At 31.0% G+C, this 24,482-nt stretch overlaps 2 protein-coding genes across 6 annotated transcripts; one reads left to right on the plus strand and one right to left on the minus strand.

Moving 5' to 3' along the window:
- Window positions 1–36: 36 nt before the first annotated feature.
- LOC130901131 (THO complex subunit 7 homolog) lies at window positions 37–938 on the plus strand. Of its 2 annotated transcripts, none has more exons than XM_057812239.1 (2): window positions 37–133; window positions 189–938. In XM_057812239.1, the coding sequence occupies exons 1-2, from the start codon at window positions 124–126 to the stop codon at window positions 797–799; spliced, it is 621 nt and encodes a 206-aa protein (XP_057668222.1). In that variant the 5' UTR covers window positions 37–123; the 3' UTR covers window positions 800–938. The 2 variants fall into 2 exon arrangements, with proteins under 2 accessions (XP_057668222.1, XP_057668223.1); XM_057812240.1 differs by having other exon boundaries at window positions 41–133; window positions 192–938.
- A 4,488-nt stretch (window positions 939–5,426) lies between these two features.
- LOC130901587 (neogenin) lies at window positions 5,427–22,120 on the minus strand. Of its 4 annotated transcripts, none has more exons than XM_057813064.1 (22): window positions 21,881–22,120; window positions 21,295–21,460; window positions 20,072–20,208; window positions 19,576–20,014; window positions 19,380–19,524; window positions 19,158–19,318; window positions 18,972–19,090; window positions 18,267–18,693; window positions 16,711–16,993; window positions 16,439–16,648; window positions 16,089–16,380; window positions 14,512–14,670; window positions 14,249–14,454; window positions 14,042–14,189; window positions 12,346–12,702; window positions 10,716–10,754; window positions 10,481–10,626; window positions 10,177–10,408; window positions 8,350–8,427; window positions 6,266–6,494; window positions 6,019–6,191; window positions 5,427–5,962 (listed from the first exon to the last, which is right to left on the minus strand). In XM_057813064.1, exons 1-22 carry the CDS (start codon window positions 21,972–21,974, stop codon window positions 5,718–5,720), a joined length of 4,485 nt encoding a protein of 1,494 aa, XP_057669047.1. In that variant the 5' UTR covers window positions 21,975–22,120; the 3' UTR covers window positions 5,427–5,717. The 4 variants fall into 4 exon arrangements, with proteins under 4 accessions (XP_057669047.1, XP_057669050.1, XP_057669048.1 ...); XM_057813067.1 differs by having other exon boundaries at window positions 18,267–18,435; window positions 21,881–22,112; XM_057813065.1 differs by lacking the exon at window positions 10,716–10,754 and having other exon boundaries at window positions 21,881–22,112.
- Window positions 22,121–24,482: the final 2,362 nt, after the last annotated feature.

Raw genomic sequence — 24,482 nt, forward strand, 5'->3', positions numbered from 1 at the left:
ACAATCAAACGCTTGGTAAGTTAAAAAAAGAAGAAAGACATTTTAATGTGAGGTTATATTTTACGAACAAATTTTGGTGTGTTTATTTACTTTCAGTATTGTTTTTGAATATTTTTTCGTTCAATGTCGGAAGGTAGGTATTTGGAAATAAATAAAATACTTGATAAAAATAAAAGTATGATTTCTAGAAGAAGTAATCAAAAGAAGGCTTATTTTCGATGGTGACGGTACAGGAGACGATAGACGTTTTAATTTGATGCTTAAAATGATAACGAAATTGATAAATACGGTGGACGATTCGCCGGAAGATTGTAAACAACGATACGATAAAATTTTAGCCCAATTATGTATGATTGAACATTCCCGCAGTCGATCAGAATTAATAACGAAATCTAATGATGACCAATTACTGAAATATCAACAATTACATGGCGATTACGAAGATAAAATTAAAAATATTAAAGAGGAAATTATTAAACAAAGAGTCGAATTGGAAAAAGCGAAAACTATAAAACAAAATAGAATAGAATATGATTTATTGGCTAAACAAATAGCAGCGGAGCCTCCGAGGACTGAAATGAATAAACAACTGATCGCTCTTCAGAAACAACTTAAAGATTTGGGTGAGGAAAAACGGCGTTTGGTGCATAAATTGGACAAAAGGAAAAAACAATTCAATGTATTGTCAACATCGGCGAATCAATTGAAAATTTATTTGAATGAAGATACAGAAACTGTGGAAATAAACAGTTCATTGGATGACGTCAATACAAACAGTCCTGAACCAATGTCGGAGTGAAAAGAATAGTTTACCAAATATTGTAATTATAAATATATATTTAAGTGCAAAAATGTGAATGTTTTAATTACAAATTATTATTTATAATAATTAAGATATTTGCGAATTTTTCGCTCAATAAATAAATGTTTATAATGAATTTGTTATTTTATTTATACAAAATTTTGGCTTAAGACCTTTATAAAGGAAATTTTATAAAAATTGATCATTATCGGTCACTAAGGGGTATTATTATCAACAAATTTCAATACTGATAAAGAATCACACTTAAAAGTCATCACTTCACAAATAATTTTACTTCAGAAAGTCAACATATTTGGCCCAAGTAACTTAAAATTCAAAAATTTCTTGTGACAAACACTTAAAGTTAATTAATTTTACTTATAGTTAACGAATTTGATTTAAAAGTCGAAGAATTTCACCTGAAGAACACTAAAACTCAATAAATTTCACTTAAAAGACACTAAGAGTCGGTAATTTTATCCTAAAAGCCTAAAGGCACTAGGCAAATACTATAATGAACAAATTCCACATAAAACAAATTAGAATCAAAGAATTTCACCTGAAAAATGCTGAAAGTCAACAGATTTCATCTGAATGACAATGAGACGCAGCAAATTTCACCTAAATACCTCTTAAAGGCAAAGAATTTCATTTGGCAGATACTAGAATACTATAACTCTACAAATTCTAACTACAATTCACTTAGGTTAAAATAATTTCACATAAAAGACACTAAAAATCAACATATTTCACCTGAACATCACTTGATAATCTAACATGAAAGACACTAACCGTTATAAAATTATACTAAATGATAAAATTTCAACGTAAACTGTCTAATAATTAACAAATTTCACTTAAATATACTAAAAGTCGGCAAAATTTACGTAAACTAACGTTACAAAATTTCAGCTGAAAGACACTAGAGTGACAAAATTTCACATAAAAAACTCTTAATAGTAAAGAAGTTTCATTCGAAAGACACAACAAATTTCACTTACAAGTCATTTAAATTCGAGCACATTTTAATGGAAAGACATGCACTTGAAAGTCAAATAATTAAACCTGAAAGGCACTAAAAATCAATGAATTTCACATGCGAGTCACTAATGGTAAAAAGATTACTTACATTAAAAGAATTTAATTTGAGAGACACCAGGAGTCAACAAATTCCACCTAAAAGTCGTTTAAATTTAAAGAGTTTTATCCAAGTCACCTAGATTAAACGAATTTACATAAAAGTCACTTAGAGTCAATGAATTTCACTAGAAAGACCTAAAAGTCAATAAATTTCATCTAAAAAGACACTAATAGCCAACCAATTTCAATGGAAAGGCCCTGATAAGTCAACAAATTGCACTTGAAAGCCATTCAAAGTCAAATAATTTCACCTGAATGACATTAAAAGTTAATAAATTTCACATAAAAGTCACTAATAGTAAAAAAATCCTTATAATAAAAGAATTTCATTTGAAAGCCACTAGGAGTCAACAAATTTCATCCCTATGTCATTTAATTTCATTTGAAGGTGTATTAATGTACATAAATTAAAAAATTTCAACGGAGTGATGATACTAGACATTATTTGGTCTGCACATATTGAGGAATGTGTAGATTTCATATCAAACTTCAGGTTAAATAAAATTTGATTTATTTTAGGCGACACTTAAAAATTACTACATACAGTGAAAAAATTTTTCTCATAAAATATCCTTAATATAAATATATTTTTAAGGCTTACACATTCTGCCATTCGAATTTTTCTAAATCAAATATCACGCACATCACATAATTATTAAAATTCACATACAAACAATAAATATAAAGAAAAAAGGAGTAAAACTGGACTAAAACAAATCTATTGAAACGATTTATTTGGAATTAAAAGGCAATCTAGAGATTTTTTATGATAAAACAGGGTAAAGTTACACAAAGAGTGGGAAGCATGGGAAGTTACAAAAAAAGAATCTGGAAAGCCTGTGAAATGACAAAAGAAGATTTTAGAAAGTTACACAAAAGATAGGAAGCAAAGAAAGTTAAAAAAATAAACTAGGCAGCAAGCATAGTACCAAAAGAAAGGTGCAAGCAAGCACAGTTACAAAGAGAATATAATAAGTAAGGGTAGTTACAGAAAAATATTCTAGGAAACAAAACAAAAGTTCTAGAGCGAAATTTCTTAAAAATAATCTCAGAAGTGAGTAGAGACATAAAAAAGAATCTGGAGAGCAAGTATAGTTACAAAGAAAGAGTCTAGGAAGCACGACAATAAAAAAAGCTTAGTAAGCAAGTGTTGTAACAGAAAAAGAGTGTAGGAAGCGAGGACAGTTCCAAAAATTCCCCTAAGTAAAAGTAGTTACCAAAAACGAATCTAGGAAACGAGGATAATTAAAAAAGAGGTTAGGAAGCAAATGCACTAACAGAAAAAGAGTGTAGGATACTAGGACAAATAAAAAAAGGTATTGTAAGTAAGAGTTGTTACAGAAAACTAATCTAGGATAATAATAAAAGAGCTTAGTAAGCAAGTACAGTAACAGAAAAAGAGTGTTATAATAAAAAGGACCCGAAAGCGGTCGATTTTTATATTAAAATTATTTAAAAACCTAGATTATCCTTTAATTTCACCAAACATCTTCAAAATACTGTTGATATATATTTTTTTATTAACGGTTAGCTTTTTATTTTGTACTACCGTAGCAAAAATATTCTATATGTGCATAAAATAACCGATTATACAATAATACAAAATATTTTTTACTATATACATATTATTTTTTAAAAAATTAATCAATATATGTACAAATAGACGTTTCCTAAATATTTAGAAAACCGCATCATCCACAGATTCGAATAAATTAATTTTTCAATAAATTATCGCAAACATGTGGCATATAATATTCAAAAAAAAATTGGTTAATGGAACCAAAAATTGTTATATACACATAAAACTAAATATCACCGACAACAATAAAGGCAAGATTAAAATATGGACACTGAGGTAACCGAATATTAGAAATTTCAACCAATTACCTATAATTAACTGTAACGTCCCGTTAGAGGACAATCTGTATATATATCTATTTATTGTATCTATATCGATAAACAAATAAAAAGACTGTTTTCCTCATCGGGACATCCTTTATACTAGACGTCTTATAGTTCTAATAATTTTATTAACGCGTAGACCAGAACTATAGGACAACCTGTATACAATATAAAAATTTTAATTACAAATTCACGTTAAGGACAATATCACATTGCCTAGACTAATCGATTAGGTCTGTTCAATTAGATACTGTTCGATACAAATGAACTACTGCATAAAAATGTTATTTTATTTGTAGATACAAATGAATTACGGTATAAAAATGCCGTTTTGATATAGGTACAAACGAACTATCGCGTTTTTAATATATGAATAACGGTATAATAGCGTTCGTTTATATGTAAGTAGAAATATATGATAAAAAAAAGGTTTTTATGTAGGTACAAATGAACTACTGCGTAAAATGGTAGTTTTAAAACAGGTTTAAATGAGTCATTAGGTTTAAGGTCGTTTTAATATGGGTACAAATGAACTACCGTATAAAATGAATAATTTCAATGTTTGTATAAATGAACCATATTGTAAAAGGAACTTTTTATATGAACTACTTCGAAATAGGTAGTTTTAACACCGGTACAAATAATTTATTTTGTATAATTATTTTAATATAGTTACAAATAATCTACCGCGTAAAAAATATGGCTGCCAAACAGCTACCGTATAAAATAGTAATAGAGATACAAAGGAACTACCTATAAAAATATTGTTTTAATGATGAGTACAAATTACCTAAATATGAGTACGAAGGAACTACCATACGAAAATAAACCATATAAATATGGGTAAAAATGCAAAATATTGTTTCCAAATGGGTACAAATGAACTACCGCGTAATTTCAGAACCAATAAGCTGATCTTAACATAGGTACGAAGAAACTACTTGTAAAGATTTTTTTAATACGGGTACAAACGAACTACTATATAAAACAGTTTTAGAAAATGCGGAATTGTGTTTTTTTCTTAAAATATACAAATACATGTAGAAAAATTGCTATTGCAACGAGTGAGTACAAAAAAATTGAGCATTTGGAAAATAGAAATCGAAAAAGGGAAAAAATAGTTGTGAAAATTAATTGTTTCATTAACGATACTGATCTGATACAATGAATATGATTCCCTAGTATCATTATTTTCTTTCATAAGACGATTCTTCGATTAATGAAATAATTAACGCCTTAGAAGGAAAAAAAATTAAAAACCAAAATATTTGTTTCAAAAAATCAGTCTTAAAAATTTTATCGAATATTTAAAAAAACGGTATATATATATATATATATATATATATATATATATATATATATATATATATATATATATATATATATATATATATATATATATATATGAAAAATTAGCTACCAAAAACTCGTCCAAGTCCCGAATTCGGTGAAGAAATGTTATTTCTAATTTAGGACAATCTGTATATCATTTCTTTTCCATGAAACTTCGAGATTTGATTCAAATTTAGTCCATTACTGTTCACGAACTGCTATTTTTCAACGGTTTTGTTCCAAAAAATGGTTTTTGTGGTCAAAAAAGTGTTTTATTATAAAAAATGGGATTTATGGTCCAAAAAACGGGTTTTAATGTTTCTGTAGTCCAAGAAAATGATTTTCAAGGTCAAAAATAGTTTTTCTAGGCCGAAAAACGGTTTTTATGACTAAAAAATGAGATTTATGGTTTAAAAAAATGGTTTTCAATGTTTCTAAGTCCTAATGCCTTTTACTTAGAGCATAAAAAAGTAGCAGTCCTTGAAGTCTTATCATTGAATAATCCTGTCAAAATTTGACATTTATCGCGAATTCGACCCTCTCAACATTCGAATTCGTTGGCCGTAATGGCGTTTAAGGTCAACATGAGTCCTTCGAGGTTCGCCATCTCTTGATTAAGTTCCTCGGTCGAATGAGATGGTTGCAAACGTTGTACTTCGTCGGCTGTATGAGGCGGAGGATTCGACGGGTTTATCCTAGACGTGGGGGTAACGCCCGAAGTATTAGTCGGCGGACTACCGCTCGGCAAAACTTTTTTGTAAGGCGAAGTCGTTGGACGAACCGTAACTGAAAGTGAAAAGATTTTAGAAAAAATATTTAAAAACGCAAATCTATAAAAATACCGATGTGTTTCGGTTGGGGTGTACCGGGAGCTGATATGGGAGGCGGTGCCGGTACGGTGAAGCTTTTGAGCGGGTGGCCTTGGGCCTGCAGTCTTTTCGTTCCATCTACTACTGACCAACCGGTCGCTGGAGGCGTACCGAAACCGCCGCCGGTCGGAGTAGGCTGGGGATGGCTGTAAATTGAAACAAAAATTTCGATTTCGAAGACGAAACTTAAGAATTAGCTTTCGGATATCACTGTACTTACCCGATATACCCTGAACTGAGAGGATTGGCGGTTTCGTGACCGCCGTGAGCTACAGGGTGTGATATATAAACATTTTCAGTCGCTTGGCTGTGCGGTATGGTCGAATCGAAAGGCACCTGGGTTCTGGAAGGTAGAGAATACTGAGATCGACCGTACGGTTGTCTACTGGACGGCGTAGAGTCCGTACTAGATTGGCTAAGAGTGGCTGTGTTTATTGGAGTAGCGATAGCTGTAAATAAATGCTCAGTTTAAACCGTTAGAAATGGTGATCTTTTCAGTTCTTAATATAGACGACAACACCGAACTTGATCTAGAAGTATCTAGAATATTCGATTCGAAATTGAAACAGAAATAGTTCAAAAATATCAAAAACAATTAGTTCTTTTTAATATAATAATGGACACACGTCATTATTAGTTCCTCTATGATGCCCAATGTCATCATTTCCTCTTTAGAGTTAGTTTTCTAACAAAAAAAATCTTTACTTTCAATATACATTATTATGTATTGTTTTTGTTTTTCTAGTACCTCTATAATGCCCAAATAATATAATTTTCTCTGTATACTTTCAGTTTTCAAACCAAATTTTGTTTTGAGCATCATAAAAATAGTATACTAGGTAGTCTATTGCCAATTAATAAATGATAGTATGCTTTTAGTGTCATCTGTCAATTGTAGTCTACAATGCCCAATAGTCATTATTTTCTCTTTAAAGATAGTGTTTAAACCAATATTTGCTATGGGCATCATAAAAATTAGTATGCGAGGTAGTATATTACTAGTTAATAAGTAGTATTTTGTCTTTAGTGTCATTTGTCAATTCTAGCCCCTCTACGATGCCCAAATGTTATAATTTTCTATGTATACTTAATTTTCAAACCAAATTTTGTTTTGAGCATCATAACAATTAGTATACTAGGTAGTATATTGCCAATTAATAAGTGATAGTATGCTTTTGGTGTTATCTGTCAATTGTAGTCTCTCAACAATGCCCAATAGTCATTATTTTCTCTCTAAAGATAGTGTTTAAACCAATATTTGCTATGGGCATCATAAAAATTAGTATGCGAGGTAGTATATTACTAGTTAATAAGTAGTATTTTGTCTTTAGTGTCATTTGTCAATTCTAGCCCCTCTACGATGCCCAAATGTTATAATTTTCTATGTATACTTAATTTTCAAACCAAATTTTGTTTTGAGCATCATAACAATTAGTATACTAGGTAGTATATTGCCAATTAATAAGTGATAGTATGCTTTTGGTGTTATCTGTCAATTGTAGTCTCTCAACAATGCCCAATAGTCATTATTTTCTCTCTAAAGATAGTGTTTAAACCAATATTCGCTTTGGGCATCATAAAAATTAGTATGCGATGTAGTATATTACCAATTAATAAGTGATAGTATGCTTTTGGTGTTATCTGTCAATTGTAGTCTCTCAACAATGCCCAATAGTCATTATTTTCTCTCTAAAGATAGTGTTTAAACCAATATTCGCTTTGGGCATCATAAAAATTAGTATGCGAGGTAGTATATTACCAATTAATAAGTAGTATTTTGTCTTTAGTGTCATTTGTCAATTGTAGTCCCTCTAAGATTCTTTCTCTAAACTAAAGTTTTCAAACCAAATTTTGCTTTCAGCATCACAAAAATTAGTATACGAGGTAGTATATATCTAAATACGACATAGTAATCTGTCTTTAGTGTTGTAGCTCCTCTACGATACCCAATAGTAATTATTTTCTCTCTAAAGTTAGTGTTTAAATTAATATTTGCATTGGGCATCACAAAAATTATTATATCGTCATAGTAGTCTCTCTATGATGCCCAATTGTCATTATTTTCTTTTCAAAGGTAGTTATTCAATCAAAAAATTCGTTATTTTCAAAATACAAGATATCTAATCAGAAAATAGTCATGTGTCAACCTGTCAATTATAGTCCCTCTATTATCAACAAATGGAAGTTTATCTAATTATTTTTTTATTTATATATTTTGTTGGTAAATTAGATACAATTTTGAGTTACTCTTTAAGCATAAAAATGAATGGAGTGGAAGAATGTGTGGAGAAAGTTATTACTCACGTTCTCTTGGAGACGGTTTGTTATCCACTGGAAATGCGATCGGTTTCTTTCTCAATGAATTTCTGTGTACGTCGTCGGCTTTATTTGAATGTAAAGATGAATTGTGTACGTCATGGTTGAAGTAAAATGGAAATAAAACATGCATTTTATAAAAATGATCAAAACAAAAAAAAAATAGTATGAGAAACTTAAAAAGAAATTGAAGCGTGAATGATTGTGTTTCTAATGTTTCGTATTCATATAAAATAGTGAAATTATGTCATTTTGACAAAAAGTGAAATAAAATGTCACTGAATCAAAATCAAAATGCGAACAAAATCGAAATTTTCTTTCTGTAGAAAGGGTTTATTATACGGGAAGTTCGAAAAATGTATCAGTTTCCAGCAAAAAAAATTATTATAGAAGGAAAATTGAGGGAAACTCATTAAAACTGGATGTTTTTCATTTTTCAACGAAACCATACAGCAAGATAGGAAAAACTGAACAAAAACTCGAGAAAGAAATTTGTCAAAATTGACACGACTAAATCTGTGAAAATATGTTGTCATTTAGACAGAAACTATACAAAAAGCATTGAATCAAAATTATGTCGGAAAATTCGAAGGGTTATTCCAGTTTTTATATTTCGATGAAGATTTGATTTACTTGTAACAGTACAGTAACAGCACAAATCTATAAAAATCAGGTATAACTTTTGATAGAAACGATATAAAATGTCAAATAACCCAAATCAAGTACGAGATATTGTTATAATTTGTAATTATAAATGAATTTGTGTAACTACAAAAGGAAATTTGAAAAAAATGGTGAAAAATCAGCAATTCCCATAAATTACGAGTAAAAATCTCTAAAAATTAGCTGTCAATTTGACAGAAAAGGTACAAAATGTCTCCGAATCAAAATTATGCGGGAATAGAACTAAAATTTGGTTCGTTTCTATTTTTTAATGAAATTGTGTAACTACGAAAGATAATTTGTATAAAATGAGTATGAATCTGTAAACATAAGCTGTCACTTTGACGGGAAATTTTGTTCCAGTTTTTATATTTTGATGAATTTATATACTACTAATAATTACGAGTACAAATCAGTCAAAATAAACTGTCATTTTGACACAAACAATATAAAATGTCATTTAAACGTAGTCAAATGCTCATTAACAAGATTATTAGTTCCAATTTGCATTTTTTAAATAAACTTGTGCACCGAGAGTAAAAAATCTCAACAAAAACCAGAAATTTGTCATTTACGATCCCAAATCTGTAAAAATGAAGTGTCACTTTGACAGAAACGATATAAAATGTCCTTGAATCAAAATTATGTAAGTATTTTCGTAGTGGTAATATGATAAAATTAAACACCATAGTGTACTAATTCTAATATATTCCGAGCTTTCGAATACTTATGTATTCATCGTTCGGGAAATAATTAGTTAAGATTGCGGTTTAAAATTGTAAAAACATTAAATTCATAGATTTCAAAATAATGAAAATGAGGCTAGAAATATTGATGGATTGAAATTGAAACCGCCACAAATCTTAACCAATTATTTCCCAGATTATGAATACGTAAGTATTCGAAAGCTCGTTATATATAAGAGTTAGTACACTTTGGTGTTTAATTTTAACATATTACCACTACGAAAACGCTCAGAATTTGGCTGGAAACATCTTGTGGCACAGTAAACACTTCTGATTTATTTATTCTGTGTGTGACTGTTGTGTCACATTATCAAGATCGTAGGTTTTGCTAAATCACACAGTACCAAATCCGTATAATCCAATGGATAGCAGCAAAACAAGAAAAAAAGAAATTTTGATGACCTACCGACGTAATTAGGAACGTAAGTGCCTTTATCCAACGAATTCGTATTGACAGGTTCGTGTGGTTCGTATTCGTTACCGCCTATACTTCGAGGTAGAGTCACGGCGCCTGCGCTACTACTGGCGCCGTCGTTGTGCGAATGACGTTTCTCCATCGCTTTCAATTCCATCTGATCGTGATGGATCCAAAGATCCGGAGGTATGTTTTGGGTGTTTTTCGATCCCTTTTGGTAACCCTGAAACGAATTACGAAACAAAATAAAATTGGAAACGATAGAAATTTTGGTCAACCAATGAGGAATATTTACTTTTTTTGTTCTGTCGGGGGTCGCGTTGGGGTCGGTTCGACGGCAGCAGAAAAATGCGACGACGCCGGCTATGGTACCGACTGCTAACAGACAACCGGCTATGGTCGTGTACAAAAGAACCTCGTTGGAAAAAACTCCGCTGGAATCTGGAATTTTTGGATAAAATTGAATTGACGAAAATCGATGGACGATGATGAGTCGTAAAAGGGGAACGAAAGAATAATAAAATAATTACCTAGTTGTTGGCCCTGAATCGGAGAATGGGTGGCAACACCTGATTAAAAAAAATTATAAAAAAAATAATAAAATAAAATAATAACTAAATAAAAATGTAAATTTCTAATCAATTTAAAATTAGCAAAAAAAGTAGGGGGAATAATAGCCGAAAATAGTTGAGGTTAATTGAAATCGAACGAAAATAAATAAATTAGAGTAAAAAAAGAGAAATTAGCTAAAATAATTTAGAATAATTGAAAATTAATAGCTGGAAAATAGCTAAAAGTATGATATAAATTAGTTTAACTGAAAAAATTGATTGGAAGCAACAAAAATTGATTTAGATTAACTAATATCGAGCAATTATAACTAAAAATTTGATAAATTTCATAGAAAATAAAAAAAATTGGCGGAAAAGCAGTTGAAAAGTGGAATTGGCTGAAATCGATGAAAATTAATAGCTAAAACCCTGACTCTATAAACGAATTAACTGCAAATATTGATAAAATTCAGTGAAAGCAACCAAAATTGATCAAGATTAACTAAAATTGAGCAATTATAACTAAAAATTTGATCAATCTCATGGAAAATGACTAAATTTCATAGAAAATAAAAAAAAATTGGAAGGGAAGCACTTGAAAAGTGGAATTGGCGGATATCACTGACTCTATACATGAATTAACTCCAAATATTGATACAATTCATTGAAAGCAACAAAAATTGATTAAATAAAATTGAGCAAATATAACTAAAAATGTAATAAACCTCAACGAAAATTGTTAAATTTCATAGAACATGAAGAAAAAACTAAAAATAACCATAACTATTGATAAAATTAATTAGAAACAGCTAAAATTGGTAAAAAAGTGAAACTATTTAACTAAAAATGTTGTAAAACCTATAGTGCATAGCTGAATTTGATAGAATACAACAAAAATTAACTCAAAATGTTGATAGAATTGAAATTAACTGAAATTGGTTGAAAATTGAAAGTCGATAACTAAAAATGTCGATAAAATTAATTGGAAACAGCTGGAATTGGTAAAAAAACTATTTTTAGTTTTAGGATTTAGCTAAAATATAACTAAAAATGTTAAAGAAATTCATAATAAATAACTAAATTCCATAAAAAAAAAATAAAGTGATTTGTAGAGAAATTAAAATTAACTAAATTCGAGCAAATATAACCAAAAATGTCGTCGATAAAACTTAAAACAAAATAGTTGAATTTCATAGTAAATAACTAAAATATATCTGAAAATGATGGTAACATCAACTGTTAATAGCTGAGAATTGCAAAGAAATTTAAATTAACTAAAATCGAGCAAATATAATTAAAAAAGTGGATAAAACATGAAGAAGCTAAAATAAAACTGAGCATAATGATAAAATTAAATGGTAATAGCTGAAATTGGTAAAAAAACCGAAATTAGCAAAAATATAACTAAAAATCTTAATGAGATCTATAGTAAATAACTAAATTCCATAAAAATTATAGAAATTAACTTAAAGTTAGTAAACATATTTGGCAATAGCTGAAAATTGTAAAAAAATTGAAATCCACCGAATTAAAACCAATATAACTAAAAATGTCGATAAAATTTAATGGAAATATCCCGAATATTTTGAAATCATCCATTCGCACTTACTTTGTCCCGTCCTGAAAGTAACCACCGACGAAAAGGGTCCGTACCCCCGACTATTCCTCGCCTGCACCTTAAAATAATACTGAGTGAACGGTTTCAAATTGTAAATGATGCTCGAATGGACGTCACCCTTGACGGCGGAAGCGTTCCATTCCGGATCCGATAAACTTTTATTATCCGTATATAAAATAACGTAGCCGGTTATGCGACCCGTGTAAGTCTTAGGAGGCTGCCACGATAGTTCTACCAAATGAGAGTCTTCGTCTTTAAAATGGGCGTCCAACTCTCTTGGAGATACGTTTAACGGTAATTCCCAAGTTCTGTTGTGGGCTACCATACTCCAAGAACTCTCTTTTCGACCTAAAATGTTTATATATACCGAGGAGATGACACAACAATGCTCTAAAACGATTCTTTACATATATAACAATAAGCGAAACAATCATTGAACTTCAAAATCATCTCTTTTAAGCAAAAACGCGAATATTGGCTGCAACCAACCCCGTCCCCCTACAATAATCCTCAAACTCAATTATTAGGCTTTGACAAGTCTCCGTGGAATATAGAACGCAGTTATTAAGCTCCAACGAATTCCTATTAAACCGAAAACATCATTGTTGAGTCCATTAATACCTTATATAACTATAATTATTGGGCCTCTACGAATCCCATTTAACAAGAAACGCAATTATTAGATTATAACGTGTCGTTATTCAACGAGCAACGCAATTATTGGGTTTCAGCGAATACCTATTCTCCTAAAAACCTAATTATTAGATTTCGATAATCCGCAATTTAATTTTTAATGGTATTATTGGGCTCCAACGAGCTCCTACTCAACCAAAAAGGCAATTATTGGGTTCCAGCGAATCCCCTCTCAATCAAAAGCCTAATTATTGGATCTCAATAATCCGCAATTTATTTGTTAATAGTATTATTGGGCTCCAACGAACTCCTACTCAACCAAAAAGGCAATTATTGGGTTTCATCGAATCCCTATTCAGCCAAAAAATTAATTATTGGATATGAAAAGTCTGCAATTCAATTGTTAATAGTATTAATGGGCTGCAACGAATCCTGTTCAAGAAACGAAATTATTGGGCTCCAACGAGCTTTTACTCAACCATACACGCAATTATTGAACTTCAATAAATCATTATTCAACCGAGAACCAAATCATTGAACTTCAAGAATCCCCCTTTTAATTGGATACGCAATTCTTGGGCTTCACAAATTCCCTATTTAAGTAATAATAATTCAAGATTCAATTAATAAATTCTAAACACAACTATTGGACGTTAACAAATGTCTATCTGATCCAGAACGCCTTTGTTGGGCTTCATTACAATCCAGAAATCAAATATTGGACACTAACAAATTTCCATATAATTCAGGAAACAATTATTGGGCTCTAATACAGTTTTCCGTAACCAATATTTCAGTTATTGGGTTCGAGAAAAATTTTATAATTAATAATACAATTATTGGGCTGCAACAAATTCTTCAGTAATCAATAGCTCAATTATTGGGCTTCAACAAATCATTTAACCCTCAACCCAATTATTGGGTTCGTAAGCCTATTGAAAAAGTAAAATATGTAACCACTAAATTCGCAAACTTTATATATACGAGGCGCGTCGTATGGTAACCAAATAAGGAAATTGTCGATGAAATTTGATATACAGATCGTGGTACTTACCTTTGACGAGTTTAACCGAAAATTCGTAAAAAGTATTGGGCTTCAGTTCGTCCACCATCGCGTTTAAATCGGTGACGTTCATATAACGAGGTTTTCTCATTTTATCGTCGGTTATTTTCACTATATAATACCTGTTGTCCCTGACGTACTGAAAAAAACAATCGATAAATCCAAAAGAATTCGTCGTCGATCGATTTTTTTTCTTACTTGACTCTGTTTTAAAGTCGGATCGGTCCAATAGAGAACTACCGACGTCGTACTCAGCACTTGCGCTTTCAATCCCATCGGAGGGAAAAGCGTCAAAGTCGGTTCCGGTGGCGGTTCGTCTTGCGTCCGGACCTGCGTATAAATCGGAGCTCCTGCTCCGACGTCGTTACTAGCGCTTAAGCTCAAAACGTATTCGGAATTCGGTTCTAAATGACACAATCGATGAGTTTTTAATCGTAACTTTCAATCGATTATCAACTTACCTAATCGATCTACGACATAAGTCCTATTCCTTTCGTCCAATTTGACGGAGTACATGTCGGGTATCCCTTTACCCCAACCGAGAATGTAATTCCGCACCCTGATTTTTTGATTTAGAGGGGGGGACCACATCACGAAGACTTTATCGAATGTAGGACGTACTGAAAGTAGAAAAAAAAAACGAGTATAAGGGATAGTTTGTGCGTGCTACTGTATAATATTAACCGGTACATAAAAATATTTTTTGGACGTAGAGAAAACCTTAATATTGATAATTTTCGTGGTTATGTCGCTGTAGAAGTTGATTGCTTTAATAAAATTCACAAAATTCAACATTTCCGACAACTCGAATCCTTTTTTATGTCGATTTCGGTTTAAATCATGGGTAATTATGAGGGAAACATTCAGAAAACGTTGCATTCGTCGTTTTTTAGAAGTTATGTGGTACAATTTTAGGATAGGTTGTATATTTGGTACCAGAACTTGAAGAACTGTTGTGTAATTATAGTTTATTACTCTCTAAATCTTCTATTTCCCTCTATTTTTGGTATTTTTATTCGAATATTTCTTTCAGTTCTTTCTATTTTTCATTTTTTATGTCTTTAACCGACGAAAATCCGCCATTTTGATTAAATTTGAGGTTAAATATTGAGTGTTTACATTGTATCGCCGCTGCAGAGGATGTTAGTGTTACCGATAGAGTCTTTGGAATCTAGAGAAACATCAAAAAGTGCATTATAATGTCATCTGAACCCAAAAAATTGAATTGAAGACGTCAATTTCGAAAATTTCACTATTAATTTTGATCAATTAAAAAAAAAAGGATATAAAAACACTGAATCTCAATTTTTTGCCTCCTTGCATCTTCAATGACGCATATTTACCATTTTGTATCAATTTTAGATTAAATATCGAGTGTTTACATATTAACGCCGCTGCAGAGGTTAGATGCTTCATCGTGAAAGTGAGTGTTACCGATAGAGTCTTTGGAAAATAGAGAAACATCAAAAAGTGCATTATAATGACATCTAAACCCAAAAAATTAAATTGAAGGTCTCAATTTTACTATTAAACTTACTTAATGAGAAAAAAAAGTTATAAAAATACTAAACCTTAGACGTCTTAACCCAGCATCCAAACTTAAGACCTCAATTTCGAAAATTTCAGTGTGATTTGTAATCCATCCAAAAAATAGGCTAAACACTAAAAATTCTTTTATTAATGTCTCCTATCAATTACACCGGAGCATTTCCGCGATTTTGTCTTTTTTTTAAGGTTAAAAGTTGAGTATTTACATTATATAGGCGCTGCAGAGGTTAGATGCTTCATCGTGAATGTTAATGACGGAGTGAATGAAAAATGTGCATTATAATAACGTCTAAGCACAAAAAATCAATTTCAAATCTGTAATTTCGAAAATTTGACTAGAAAGTTTGATTAATTTTAAAGAATTTTCATGATCTCTTACATTTTCACAAACGCAAATCCACCATATTTTAGATTAAACGCTAAATATATACATAATATCACCGCTGCAGAGGTTAAATGCTATATCAGCCCCCGAAAAATCATTTCTTACCTTTAATATACGCCGGTTTATCAGGAACCTGACTTTCGTCGACGTCATTTTGGAAAGTTTTCACTTCCAACCATTCCGAACCGGGACCGGTGCCGTTCCCGTTCATCGCCCACAACTTAATTTGGTAAATCGCCCCTTTTTCCAAATCGTTGATGACGTAATGCCTCTCGCTGGGTTGCGTCGTATAAGTTTGGGCCTTACCTTTACCCGATCGCCTCCATTTTATTTTATAACCTAAAATGATTCCGTTTTGGGCTTCAGGTGGAGGCGGTTCCCATCGCACGGTGATGCTCTACAACATTTTTTTTTATATATAAATCGCGAATTAATTTTTTCTTTTGTTTATGTACCATGCTCGATGGTTCGGCGGTGATGTTGGTAGGCGGTTCGGTTGGGGCGGCGCTGTAAGTCCTGACGGTTTTTTCTTCGGTGGCGGCGCCGCCGCCGTTTTCGTTTTGGGCTACCACCCAAATGCTGTACTCCGTGTATGGATTCAAATCGTTCAGATCGTAGTTTAGGGAATCCGAAACGTCGACGTTGTGTTCTATGGACGAACTGGTCTGGGGAAATCGAGGAAAATTTAGAAAAACGCCGTTTTTTAAGATTGGGAGTAATAATTTACCTCCATGTAGTAGATGGTGTATTTTAAGATGCGTCCGTTGGGTGTTTCTGGTGGTTGCCAACTTATATAGATGTTTCTGGGACTTGTGGCGTAAGCATTGAAGGCTAATGGAGCGCTAGCTACGTGTTCTTCATTTTGGGTTGTTATAGTTAGTGGTTCGGAAGATTCTCCAGGACCTAGAGCGTTGTTGGGGACGATCCTGAAATGGTATACTCTGCCTGGAAGGAGTCCTCCTATACTGATCTCTTCCAATTTCGAGCGGTTCGTATTTTGATATCTCTCCCTTTAAAATAATCGCAATTTTCAGTTGATCAGGCGACATTAAACAAAATTCGGAAAGGAGACTTAGTGGAACAAAAAAACTAGAATGTTCTATGGGTTTTCACACTTTGGGATTCAATATCAACAATGGGATTGATAGGGGGGGTTTTCTATACATTCTCTAGTTTCTACAGGAAAAACTAAATGATTTCGAACCAAATTGGGGCATTAATTAGAACAGAAAGATTAAGAAACAACAAAACGAGAATGTTCCATTGGTTTTCACAACATTTTGTGTTTCAATATTAATAGAGAGAGTTTTCCAAACATTCCGTCGATTTTCTAGAAAAAATGATATGATTTCAAAGCAAATGTGGACAAGATTCGAAATAGAGATTTTGAAAAACAAAAACGAAGATTTTTCTATGGGTTTTCACAACTTTTGGGAGTCCAACATTAACAATGGGATGGGTAGGAAGATTTTTTCACAAATTCTGTCAATTATATGTATAAAATAAGATTATTTTAAAAAAAATTGAAAATGGAGAATTCAAGGAACGAAACCGAAAATTGTTTCATGGAGTTTCACAACATTTCGGGCTCCAACATCAACAATGGGATTTTGAACCAAATTTGAACAAAATGCGAAATGGAAAGTTTGAGGGAGAAAACGAGAATGTTATATAGGTTTTCACAACTTTTTTGGGGTCCAACATTAACAATGGGATGGGTAGGAAGATTTTTTCACAAATTCTGTGAATTCTATGTGAAAAATGAAATGATTTTGAACAAAATTCGAAATGGAGAATTTGGAAATCAAAAACGAAGTTTGTTCCCTGTGTTTTCACAACATCAACAATGGGATGGATAGGGAGGATTATTTACCAATTTTGTTAAATCTATACGGGAAAACATAATTTTTATCCAATTTTGGCCAAAAATTGGGAAGGAAAATTTGAAGAACAAAATCGAAGGTTGTTACTTGGGTTTTCACAACATTTTGGGTATCAATATTAACAATGGGATGGGTAGGAAGTTTTTTTCCGCAAATTCTGTCAATTCTATGTGGGAAATGAGATGACTTTGAGCAAAATTCGAAATGGAGAATTTGGAGAAAAGAAAGAAGTTTGTTCCCTGGCTTTTCACAACGTTTTGGTTTCCAATATTAACAAAGGAATAGACATGAAGATTCTTTTAGTAATTCTCTCAATTTTGCACCGAAATTGAACAAAAAAACGAGAATGTTCTTTTAAATTTGGACACCAATGGGATGTACATGGGGATTTACAACTCACCTGTCACTGCCATTCTGTCGATAATATATAGAATACGAAATGATATTATCTCCATTCTCCAAAGGTGGTTTCCAACTCAATATGACGAATCTAGCTTTGACGATGGGTGCTCTTAGATCTTGAGGAGGTCCTGGTAATCCGTCTTCCAATTTCCTGTCTGACGTTGAGGCTGCGATGGGTTTTGGGGGTGGAGGAGTAAAAGCAAATTGTATATCTCCAAGGTTATTGTTAGTATCGTTAGATTCGCTACTCTTTAATGAATTAAAAGCGGTGTGAGGATCGAATATCGTTCGGTTGCTACTTTTGGTTAATTGGGTGAAATTTATGTCGCCCAGCGTGGCGTCCGAGTCGGATTTTAGTGACGAAAATAACGATATCGATTGTTGGTGGGGCACTTTTTTTGAGTGTAGTTTCGATTTCTTTTTTTCTGTGTATTTTTTATTATTAAACATGCACATGCAAAGTGGTGGGGGTATGCGGGATGTCGGAGGGATTGAGGTGGAACGGAAGAAAAAAAAAAGAAAAAATAAATAAAATTTCTATATAAAAAAATTATTGAATGGAAACGAAAAAAATAAATTGAGAGAAATTGTTTGTAGTGATAAAATTCATCCAATTTTGAAAAAAATTTCAATATAAACAAATTTAAAACAAAATTTTTAAAATAAAACCAAAAAACTGACCAAAATTCCAATTAAAACGTACCTGGTGTAGCTAAAACTTTCAAATTAGCAACAGCTTGTATATTCCCAGCTGCGTTTGTCGCAAAACATTGAAACAACCCAGAATCTGAAGTCATCAATCCCATTATTTTCAAATTATGCCTAAAACGATAAAAATCCCAAAATATTTCGACAAAAATAATTCAAAACTACAAATTTCTACACTCACCCTTCAACTAATTTGTAATAATCCGAATATTTAACCAATTCACCATTTTTGAACCACCGCACTTCCGGATCCGGTATACCATAAACCGCACATTCCAATTCGACATCTTTCGTCGAATGTTCAATTTTATCCTGGGGTTTAACTAAAAATCTAGGAGGCACCTAAAAATATTTTTAAAAAAATTATAACAAAAACATTTTTCGATTAAAATATGAATCGTACTTGAATTTGTATTAGAGCTGAAGCATCTACTATATCTTCTTGGTTTTTAGCCCGACATTGGTAAGTACCACCATCCTCTTCTTGAATTCTGATTATCCTTAAGGAATTAGTGGTTCCTACTAGCTTAAATCGACTATCTAGATCACTAGAAACCAAATAATTAGAGAAAGAAACATTTTTAAAACAAAATATTTACTTCATATCTATTGGATAACCTCCTTTCAACCAAATTATAGTCGGTACAGGATAACCGTTAGCTGCACAATCCAAAGAAACGTTTTGTCCTTCGACATAAGTACCCGGTAGAGGTTTAGCTATAAAATTAGGAGCAGTTATGTGTAACGATTCCTCTTGGTCCCTATTGATGTGCAATATTGCTTTGTTGCTCAATTTATAAGAGCTCAAACCCGATGCGTTACATCGGTACGATCCTTGATCTGATTCTATGACCTCGTCGATTTCCAAGGCACCGGAAGGTAAAATTGTCATTCTTAATTCGTCGATTATTAGAGGCCGTTCGTCTTTGAGCCATTTTATTCTCGGCGGCGGGGTTCCTATAACGTGGCAAGCGAAATAAGCGCGTTGTCTTATATATACGCTTAAATCGCGGGGTTCTTCTTGAAATCTGACAAGATCTGTACGAAAAAACGCGTTTAATAATACGAAATTATCTTCAGTTGGGTTAAACTTACTGGCTATAGTTAATTTGGCTATTCGACTCACTATCGAACCAACATTTGGCAACGTTGCTTTGCATTGGTAAGTACCCGTTAATCTTTGTTCTTCCACTACACTAGTAATGTACAAAGATCCGTTGGTAAGTTGAGACCTAAGCCCAATTAAATTCATTCAGTAACATTTATATGGCTTGAAAGCTATCGACGTCCCCTCGTTTTTTTGACATTAGAATATCAATATCAAATCATTTTTGAATGATCATTTTTTTCAAATCTCCTTTTATTCCCACAAATCACCATAAAAAGCGAAGAATTTAAAAAATGCATTAAAATCGGAGAATTTTCGATTTTATAGAACCAAAAATGTTCAATAAACAAAGATAAACCTAACATTTCTCTGACACTAAGGCAGTTAAGTATTTAATTTTTCATTTATTTCATACTACTAGAAAACAATACAAATTCATCAAAATCGGAGAATTTTCGATTTTTATATGATTTGAAAACAATTTAATATCTAATTTTTCTGTTATTTCATACTATCGTCATCCCCTCGTTTTATTGTTTTTTTTTCAATTTTCCCCCCTTTTCCATGAATCCACTGTAAAAACGGAGAATTTTAAAAAAATTCATTGAAATAGAATTATTTTTCGACAAAAAAACGATAGTTAAATTACCTAAATGTTCAATAACCGACGATAAACGTAACATTTCTATGGCTCTAAAGCAATTTATTATCTAATTTTTTGTTATTTCATACTATAGTCATCCCCTTGTTTTTTAATGCTGAAACATGGAAAAATTCCCATTTTCCAAGTTTTTTTTCCAAATCCATTTTTTTCATAAACCCACCATAAAAACGATGAAATTAAAAAAAATTATTCCAATCGGATGATTTTTCAACCAATAAAAAGAGGGGACCACGATAGTTATATATGGCTTAACAACAATTTACTATCAAAATTTTTTGTTACATCGTCCCCTCGTATTTGTGACACTTGAAAATCGAAAAATCATCATTATTGAATGTTTTTTGTAAACCTTCCTTTTTTTCATAAATCCACATTAATAACAACAATAAAACAAACGAGGGGACCTCGATAGTTAAATTACTTATATGTTCAATAAACGAGGAAACTTAATAAACAAATAATTTTAAGCTATAAGACACCAGTTTTGAGTAGAATTTTAATAAAAGAATGAAAAAATGCATTTCAAGCTAGAAATAATTGTCTCACCTATAAGAATCACCAATAAAAGATAGTGTAGAACCATCTTGATCTAACCATTGAATAAGAACGCTATTCTGATGATAAGACGCTCTAACTACACAATCTAATACAGCTGATTGTCCAGATTCTACCACAGTATCTGATGGTTCTACTGTGAATTCTAATATATGTCCTTAAAAAACAAATATTTCCCAAAATCACAAAACAATTCCATAGTTATCTACTTAATGGGAAAAATTTTATGAAAATATAAAATAACAGTTATTATATAAACAGATTTTCATATTTTTTTTAGGATTTTATTAAAGATATAAAATATTAAATGATGAGAATTATTATTAATCTAGACAAATTGGCACGAAAATATTACCATTCCGAGTTCAAAGATTAATTTTACAGCTGATTATTTAGATAAAAGATAAAAATAAACAACTTATTTACGTAATTTTTTTAACAATTTTATTTCAATATTTAAATGAACACGAATCGTGTAACTAGATTTTTTAATTTAATAGTAAATATTATTAATTGTTTTCGATTGAGATATGACATAAAAGTAGTAATAAATATAAAATATATAAACATGATGTACCTTCTATTGAGCTTTGTATAGATGTCAACACAGAAGCAATCACCAATATTACAATGAACTTTGAATAACACTTATTCAAAGAGTTTTGTAACATTTTTATAAACACTAGAACACTATATTGAATCTACAGTCCATTTTGGAGTATATTTAGGTTATTTTTTTGATTATCACGTTATCATCACTAATTATCACGAACAATCTTCGTTATATCGAGCCTCCATTTTGTATCTTGTCAATATTAAAAATATCGGAGCTCGACTTTGATTCGAGAGAAATAATTAATCGATTATATTCATTCGAACTTAGCTTTAATTCAACTTAAAAATAATATAAATCAATTATATGATATATTTATAATAAACAAAATTATTTAATAATATTTTTGTTGAACAATATCTATTACATTTGTATAATTTTCAAACATATTGTATTTTGAAATGTCTTTGAAATATTTCGATTTTATTGAACTGTCAAAGCGCCCTCTAGTTGAGAACGTTTTAATATGATTGTGTTTTCTATATAACTACCTTTTTTAACTCCTAGTTTCTTCAGAAGATGGCAATAAAATTAGATTTATAAATTATTTTTATTCTTTTTCAGTTACCATTAATAGTGAATTTAAAAATGAGCTATAAACGTATTGAATTAAAAAAAATGTTCCTAGCTTATATAATTCGTGTATTGATGAAGTAAAATCTATCTGTATCATTTATAAAAAATTACTAGATCAAACTTAAATAATAATTCAAATGTTGAATCACCATAAGAAATGTTGTACAATGACTGTAATCAACGATCCTAGCAAGCCGAGTACCGCCTTTTCAAAACTTTTCCCAGTAACGGACTCGACCATTCGTAACGAACAGTTTCGTATAGAGGAAAGTATATTTGCGAATAAAATAAGATTATCATAAGTTAAACAAATATCATTGGATTCGATACTAATAATATTAATTAGATATTATAAAGATACTTTTAAATATAACAATAAGTTAGTAGAATAATATAATATTCAATCAATTATTTCTGATTCGGTTCTGTACCATATAACAAAGGAATTGTATTATTATATTGTCTAAGCGTTGGAAGATAAATGTGAATTTCTGGCAACACCGATCGTAAACAAATGCCAAACCTTGATGCAGATTATATATAATTAGATATTGCGGTAAAAAGTTGTTATTAACTTCGTTTAGGGTGGTAATTAAATCAGACCTTTTTTCCAATTCCCACTATATACGTGAGTCGAAAATTATTTTAAAATTAACTATAAAAATGTTTTAAGAAAATTCCTAACAAACTCGATTGACTATTTAACGATGAATTTCAATTCTTTTATGGCATATTTCATTTAGCATGAGTTTAGATTTTTTGAAATCATAAAAAAGGTAAGTGAATATATATTTTTTGTTTTTGTATTTCAATCGAGCACATAAATACTTTTAACAATTTCCTTGTAAGAAATAAAAAACGAATTGCATCTTAGATGATCACGTAAATGTTTAAAACAAAAAAATAATCTCGGTTCAATCAATTAGGTTATGTTTTACCGGCACAACCGCAACGATACCATTTTCTAACGTAAAAAAGAAGAATATTATATAGACCAGGAAGAAAATCTTTATAAAATATTCATGCATTTTTTTAATTATATGCAACAAACATATATTTTCAAGTTACAATGAATATACGTCTTTTATTTGTGTAAAATATCTATATTTTAACGAACAAATTCACTTGAATTTATTACTAAATATCAATTTATAAATTTTTTTGTTAAATATTCACCTAGACTATATATATAAGAATGAATTTATAACGCTCCAGCTCACGTACGAAGTTGCAGGTGTATACATTACATCTCATAGAACATTAAGATTCCCGTGTCGGGTATAAAAAACAGTGATATTTCAAGACGACGGTTATGCGTGCCGTCACAACCGTAACAAATATTTCAAAGATGTCTTTGGATGATTACAGCGTAACTTTAACATCGCATATAAATTAGATCATTCCAGCTTTGATGATCACTTTTATATCCACAATTTTTTTTCACTAATTCCGTCATTTCAAAACTCATTTCTGGAGAAACTCTAATCAATACAGTCGTTCTATTGACATGTAGATGGCGTAACGGAAGTGTACTCAAATTTTGATATTTAAAAATTATAATGATTAAATTAGTTTTGTTTTCACGTTATTAGTTCGTTTTTCTTTGTTATACATACTACTATGGTTAAGTTAGGTAAAGATCTATTTAGAATGCACTCAAGTGGTCACTAAGAAGATTTTAACAATGGTATTATAGGGAATAATACACTCGATCTTAAGTATTTCAATGCTTCAGAAAATAAATGATTTTTTTTAGTATAAATCCCTCAAATTTGTTGAAGAGCTTTTAACTATAATCCCATTATTCTCGATTTCTGTTCATCAGAAAAGTGTGGTTAGGTGGTTTACTATATAACGTCGTTTGGTATAGTATTGTAAGTTATATATTAATTATAATGAGGTTTATAATTTTTTGTCGAAATTTTCTGTATTGTTAAATATATTTCGTGTATACAGGGTGATTTTTGTCGAAGTTCTAATTAAACGTTAT

Source organism: Diorhabda carinulata, chromosome X (assembly GCF_026250575.1).
Source record: "Diorhabda carinulata isolate Delta chromosome X, icDioCari1.1, whole genome shotgun sequence".
NCBI lineage: Eukaryota > Metazoa > Arthropoda > Insecta > Coleoptera > Chrysomelidae > Diorhabda > Diorhabda carinulata.